This window comes from Montipora foliosa, chromosome 2 (genome assembly GCF_036669935.1).
Source record: "Montipora foliosa isolate CH-2021 chromosome 2, ASM3666993v2, whole genome shotgun sequence".
In the NCBI taxonomy this organism is placed as follows: Eukaryota; Metazoa; Cnidaria; class Anthozoa; order Scleractinia; family Acroporidae; genus Montipora; species Montipora foliosa.
This window is the reverse complement of record NC_090870.1, coordinates 8,620,996-8,628,495: the sequence shown is the minus strand read 5'-3', so window position 1 is coordinate 8,628,495 and position 7,500 is coordinate 8,620,996. Positions and strand designations below refer to the sequence as shown.

Sequence of the window (7,500 nt, the reverse complement as noted above, 5' to 3'; positions counted from 1 at the left end):
GGAAGGAATACCAAAAATTGCGCTGTTTACTTTGCGCGATGTGTCAATCATTCCATAGTTGTTGAATTTTGTCGGCGGTCTTTGTTGTTACATGGAAAGCTCGTCGTCGTCGCCTCGTGTTGGCTTCTAAAATTTTTCTTTCTAAAGTCAAACGATGTACTGGATGCAGTCCTCAGCACTGATATTGGGGTACAGCGGTGTTTTAAATTCCTAATAAGACGGCTTGCATCCTTGAGCAAAACGAAAATAATTTGTTCCGTGAACGATAGGAAACCGTTCGTTGCCTGTGGTTTCTGTGGCGTAAAGAAAGGCAATATAATCACCGCTGTAAGTGTTTTAGTAGACGCGAGATTTGTGAATGTTTTTGTTTTAACTAAAATTTGAGAGCGTTTGAACAGCACTCACGCTTTCGTTTTTTAGATTGGATCTGGTTTTTTTTCTGTCTTTTTAAAGGGAAAGCATCTACTACTTTTTAAATTAGAGCACTAAAATCAGTGTGTCAAAACCTAATAAAATGCCATTCAAATGCTTCTTTTATCAAGCCATATGACACATAAGTAAAACTACTTTCAAAAAACGCAGTTGCATTAAACTATTGAAGGCAAAAATACGAAAATCAGTTTTCCAAACTGATCCAACTCAAATCACGGGTACTTCGGCATTTCAAATGTCCTGCTAACAGCGGGTCGGAAGCAGGCGTGTTCTTACAAAAGTTCAATGTATTTTTCAATAGGCTATTTCCGAGTTACCTTTTGCCTCTCTGTCAAAACGAGTCTTCGTGCAAAACCATTCATATGAAAATGATTTCAGCCTACAGGTCCATTTTCATGCAAATCAAACTCGTTTTCATAACAGTGGTTTCGCACTTAAACTCGTTTTGAAACAGAGGCAGAAGGCAACTCGGAGATGGCCCATTAAGACTCTCTGTTAGCCATGAGATTGTTCTTGAGGCGACAAGGTTATTCCATTGGCAACAGGGCCATGGAGGTTGAAACTAACGACGAAATATGCCAAAGCTCCAGCGGGAAAGTCCCTTTCTACTTTGCCAATGTCTGCATTTTTGCCAACGTAGAGCTGCAGATTTCCTTGCACTAGTTCGATGTAGGGATGGATCTTCCCACGCGAGAAAGACTGCTCGGACACTCGTATCCGTCCCTTGCATTCCAGCAACTTTTTACGACTGTCAACTCGCCAGAACTTTGACACTTTATCGGAATCATCTGTGGCGTAGCCCGTTTCCCCTCTGAACAGGGTATTGCGGGTAATAAGGCGAGACATCCCTTGCCCACCTTTACCCACAAACAACGTTGACTGCGTGCTGCGAAAATGATTCTGTGATTTTTCTTGACACATTCTCAATGCTTTGGTGTACTTTGATGCAAATTCAAGCGAGTTTCCATCAAGGATCTTTAAGAAGTAGATGGTCATCTGGTAGAAATAAGGAAGGCAGTCGTTAGAAGAAACATCACACCACTTCTCACTTACAGTAAGACCTTGCTCGAGACTGTAGCATCGTGGGCCAGTCACCAAAACGCACACCTTCATCAGATGGTACGCCAGCCTGTATTCATTCTCAACCAACACCAGCTCCTCCAGGAGCTTCAGTAAATACTCAAGGTTTTCATGGTTTAATATGTCGATTGGATCACTTGCACTCAGGATAAAGTGAGCCTGGAGTTTCTTGAGCTCCACTTGCGAAGATCTTGGAAAGTTTGGAGCACTGCAAATTGCCTTACAGGCTTGAAGTAAATCTTCTGCATCACGTCTTCGTCCAGTTACTGAAAGCCCTTGTTTAAAGGTCTTCAGCAGAGACAATCGGGCAGTGTTGCTAAGCCTCTGGGTTTCCTCGGGATCTGTAAGGTTAGGCACACTCTGGCAAATTTTATCCACAATGTCAAGTAGATTGAAAGAATCGCTGACACAGGTGCGAAAGAAAGGTGGGGAACGGTTGGTAAGAAACTTCAAGGTCTTGTCGGAATCACGATTGCAACGATTCTTCATGATCCAGTCAATACAAGCCAGCCAAACGTCAACCTCGCCAATCAAAGGATGGGGGTAAGTTGGAGGAAAGTTGCGTGCTTCATGGTGCGCCTTAAGAACCTCGCTAGCCAGCTTTTCAAGTCTTTGCAGATCTTTCACTTTTCTAGAATGGATCTCGCTCTTCATTTCATGGAACAGAACGACGCCTTTAGTGTGGTACAGGCTCCGCCACCTCACCTTAGCAGTTTTGGCTTGGAAAGCTCGCTGAATAAGATCTTTTGCCTCTGAAAACGATGGAGGCTCCTTCTTTGCAAGAAATCTTGCTGCGTTGGCAAATACAGCGGCATCATCAGTCTTCACGGCTGCCTCACAGAAAATCCTTGCTGCGTGCTCTGAATCAAGGCGTTTGAGGTCTTCAAACAGCATCGAAAATTTGAGTTTCAGTCCATACTTGTTGTGAAGAAACAGTTCTTCAAAGAGAGGCAAGAAGCACTCATGTTGGTAGATAGGATAATGTAGGAACTTGGTCACCACTCCAAAAAGATTACATTCTTGAACTTGGAAAACCTTTTTCAACACCAAATCTGCAACCAGAGGATGCTGAAGAGTGTAGCTTTCGGGTGGTGTCTCCTTAACCGTACCTGATCTCCCCCTGCGTCTTAGCGGGTCTGTGGGCACCATCAGGTTAAGCAAGTGCTCTGTGAACAGCTGCTTGATGTCTTCATAGGTAGTGGGTTTATCCCCTGAAATGCGGATGTACCCCTTAAAGGCTTCATACAGAAGGAAAGCGGGCGTGGCGTGATTCGCGTATTTCTGCAAGAACGCGACTACCATTGCCATCTCTTGCTGGATGCCTCCCATTTCGTCAAGAGTGTCCTCGATTATCTTCGTGAGCTTGGGTCGAAACTCTTCCATCATGGCAAGCAACGGAAAGTGAAAAACACGGCAGAGGTTTGGTGTTTGGTTTTCACCCAACGACTGCACAATGTATTCCCTGTACTTGGACTGGAACTCGTTGAGATCTGCAATCGAGTCCTCTAGCTTCACGTTGACATCAAATACGTGATGAACGTGAGAAGAGGAGTCCTGGTTGACTCGTTTGGTGGTCTTTGATCCATGCTGACACCGCAGTAGAAGGGCTCGTTTGCCTTTGTTGCCTAGCATCCTTACAAGCGTGTTTGATAGACCCTCGATCAAGCTAGGATGCTTTCCGTCAATTAGGATCACGGGAGACGTGTGGCATATTTCTTCCAATGCTGTTATGCGGTTGGCAAATTTATTGGAAAGGGTGTTGTCTTCATCAAAGTAGTGGCGAGAACTAGATATGTTCAAAAGTGCACAAGGATAGGTCTTGTGAAGATCCCACATGACACGACGTGCGATGGTGGAGCCACCTGTTCCCGGTGAGTGCCTGATCTCGACAATCATTGACCGCGTCAATCCTTGATCGAGAAGACGGTGCACATGGCTTCGAATGTCTCCCTCGATTTCTCTTTTTGCATCATGGTTGTCGTACAGACTAACAAAGGAAATCTGATTTCCTGAAATGAAGGACCGCCTGTGTTCTTCAAAGAAATTTGCTAACTCGAATGGATCATTTGAGTATTCTGGGAGATCTTCACATCCGTCATAAAGGATTTGAAGGTGTTCCTTGAGATAAAGAAAGTCATTCTGACTTAGCTTTGCAGGGACGCCAGCGTGTGAAGAGGGCATGCGATATTCTGGCGTTGTTGACGCAGTGAGCATTTCTGATAGCCCTAGACTGACAAGTTCCGGGCTTAAATCAAAGTGTCGCACCTCAAACTTTCTTGAAATAAGATGAGAATGCTTGTGTTTAAATGAGACGAAACGCAGCTTGAACTCGTCGAAATTTTCGATAAGACGACTTAATGTCACTTCCAAGTACGGCAGGCTCTTCTGGTGAAAGGGAAGGATGACACACACAACTGGTTTCTGCTTGTCAAATTTGTCAGGGTCAGAACAACATCCAAACAACCTGCTAATGTGCTTGACTGAGGTAGCCTCCCAATCCGGAAGTGACTGTGCACTTCCCTCCGTGTCACTATACCTTCCGTTGACAAACAGCCACTGAGTTTTTTGGGGATCGATCTGACGCAGAAGACTTCCCATGGAACTTTTACGCAACTCTGCCGGTGTAATCATGCTAACCAAGTTACTTTGTCCTTCCTTCGAGGTGAATTCCCGATAGAACCCTTTCTCTTCTGACATCGGATCGAAGTCCAAGATCATCTTCCATGACACACCCCTCAAAATTGAGAAGCACTCAAGCTCTTTAGGGGGAAGGGAGTCTGTAACTAGGATGTACTGATTCTGGTGTGATTCAAAATCCCCGACCATGTCACAGAATTTCAGCCATTCATCCCAGTTAGGACCACTGAGGTCTCTGGGGCTAATATGAGCCTTGCCAAGAGTGTCAGGTAATTGATTTGCGATCAAGATATCCAGTTTGCTATCCATTTCTTCCAGCTTCCTTTCACCACTGTAGCAAACGTGTTTGGCTCGTTCTAACAGGAACAGCTGCTTGTAATAATCTCCAGAGTAGAGCTCTTCATCTAAAGAGGGCACATTCACAATTTAAAAAAAATAGTGTACAGAACAAGTCTCGGATATGATTTCAAGCCCTGAGACGTGACCAGGATACCGTTCTCTTCTACTCGTATATTTACCGTAACTGTCTAAGGGTGCGTTCCTTTGAGGTGATCCAGATCTGGATCAGTGATCATGGCTCATCAAAGGAAATCGTCAATCCACTCTGGTCACGAATTCATCGGCCTCCTTGATGAACCATGATCCGATTGACCTTGGATCACTGATCTCGATCCTGATCACCCCAAAGGAACGTACCCTAAATTCGAGTTATCATCTGTATCTGATTTTGAGAACACAAAGTGCTTCAATTGGACTTCGTTATAATCTATACTGCCCGCAAGCACATCAGTCCGACTTGTATATACCACTCTGGGGAATAAGTGCCTTTCTGGCCGAAAATTTCCTTCGGAACTCGATCCTTATTTTGTTCAATCAAAACGTCAGTGCCAGCAATTGATAGAATTATTATGACGTACTATGCAAACGTGCGTACTGATGCTTTAATAGCTTCGATGACGAAATTAAAACCTGCAGGCCAGGAGCCCATAAGTAGGTGCGCGCAACCACAATACCAAGCCTACCTCACGGCGTTCGTACAGACCGGCCTATTTTTAGGCTGATCGTATCTATAACAGAATTCTAGATCGTGATTGGTTCTCCGCGCGCCTTTTTTTGTCACGTAATCGGCGCGCGATTACGTGGGTGTCCAATTGCAGGTGTCCGATTTGAACTTTTTGTAATTTGATACCCACGTGATTTACACGTCAATTACGCCCGCTTTAATGGCTTTTTTCGCAGTGTTTTGTACAGTTTTCAACACTTAAGAAAAGCACTACAGATGTTTTCGTTCAAAAGAACGTCCCAAAAGACATGTTTAATTCCAAAATTTGTTATAGATACGATTAATTAGTACCTGGACCTCGTATCGCACAATTCAGCGAGTAATCGTGCTCGTTATTTTAGATTTTGAAATTACTCGCGCGATTACTCCCTGAATTGTACTCCACTCGGTCCAGTTGCTATTACTTCTTTACCCGCGAAATAGGCCAGTTCCGGTCTACATGAGAGCGCATGGGTAAGGATAAAGATGGCGGTTTTTCTTTTTAATATTCCGGTGAAATGATGACGTCAATTAAATATTAAGTCCGTGCTCGTGATTGGTCACTGAGATTCCCACGGAGATCTGACTTCGAGGTAAATTCAAACTATAAACAGATCGGTCAATGAAACTCCATGACAGGAATTTGGGGGTAGTTACGCGCTCCCAGTGATGAGCTGTTGCGCAGGCTCAGTTGAGGTGACTCAAAACAGTTTCCAGCCCTTAGATTGTGAACTTCAAAAATTTAATGAGGCTCTGAACCCCACCTACAGAATTTTTCTACACTTTGCCAAACGTCGCGTCTTATCAAGCTTATCAAAAGTCGATAACATAAAAAATTTCACCGTGCCTTTTTGAATTATAAGCCCCTAAAGCTGTAATTAAGGGTTTTTAAGCAGGTCATGCTGTTGCTATGGGAACGTATTGTGTTACGAGGAAGATAACAACGCGTTCACTATCGACTGGGCAGTTTTTTGATACCATGCTCGTAGCATCAAGTGATAAAGAGTGGTTATAACGTATCTAAACCTATTTACAGTGGGTACCTGGCTGGAGCATTATCTCTGCAATGTCACCTGGCTCAGCACCAAGTATTTCAAAATTCTTTGACAACTGAGGCCAAAAGGTGTCAAATTCACCATCAGACATCCTCTCTGTAGAAGGATGTCCCAGCAGCCTGTTACGGTCGCTCTTCAAATCCTTTAGGGCACGTGGTAAATCCGGTCTTTTGTTCATTTCCAGTGCACAACTCTTAGAATAGAGAAGTGCAGTTGTCATTAATGAGAAGTCCCATTCCTCAATGTTTCCTTTGTTGAAACTTGTTTCTTCATCTTTGCTGAGCTTCATCTTCCATTTGTCAAATGCTGCTGCATCGGAGGGTTGATTGGACCATAATGGATTGATTTTCATGAACAGTTTGCGAAGTGATCTTAGACCAACTCCATAAACAAGCTTGAAAATGCACAAGATGTTCCTCCTAGAAAAACAGAACAACATCTTAACCCTGTTTAGACCATTACCAAAGAAGGCAGAATCTCCTTGTGAGCTGACTTCAACACATTGTATTTTTTTCAATATTCAAGAACTGGTTGCCAAACTTCGCATCTATACACTGAAGTATATTTGGGAACAATTTGGTATGACATTATGCCATTAAACTTGATGGTTCCATGGCAACCGCCCATATTTCAAGAGACAATTTTTTTCCCAAAATTTTATTTGAAATTTTCTTTTCATCAACAAAATTAAACAATTATCATCAGTTATTTCTCCATTAAGATTATTTTTAGCATGACTTTATTAATTTTGATCATCTTTGAGGACAATCATGAAATTCAAGAAGGCAGTTGTTGCATATCATGATGTAGGTACTATCAGTGGTATGACACCATCATCTCATATATTTGTTATATTCAAAGGAAACAATATTTTACATGTTATGTATACCTACTAAGTTTCATTATTCTTGACGTTACAGAAGGTAGAAGGCAGGCAATCTCCCCTACTTTTAGCAAATCAAAAAAGCAAATAATCCCAGTCCCTTATAATAGGATAATGAAGTAATCTTCTGTAGGTTTTCATATTGTTAATTTTCAAGCACACAACAGAGAGAGAGCAAGAACAAAGAATAAAGTCATTTCTGTTGATTGAATTTGCTATTCCCAGACAGCCATAAAATAGAAAACTGATTGCAAGAAAAGATCAGATGTCAAATAACAGGAAAAATTTTTAGCAGCTCCAACCAGTTAGTGAATCTATAAAATATCATGCAAGGCTGTTGCCTAACAGGAGCCCGGTAGCCTGGGGCTCCC

General features: G+C 42.8%; 1 protein-coding gene across 1 annotated transcript in view; it reads right to left on the bottom strand.

The window, feature by feature from the left end:
- Positions 1-927: 927 nt before the first annotated feature.
- Positions 928-7,500, bottom strand: part of LOC137992330 (uncharacterized) — a 12,126-nt gene continuing 5,553 nt past the window's right edge. The window contains exons 4-5 of the mRNA XM_068837609.1: positions 6,235-6,665; positions 928-4,553 (exon numbers count right to left, since the gene is read on the bottom strand). Of these exons, the coding sequence (XP_068693710.1) occupies positions 928-4,553; positions 6,235-6,665 (4,057 nt within the window). The remainder of the gene's footprint in view (positions 4,554-6,234; positions 6,666-7,500) is intronic.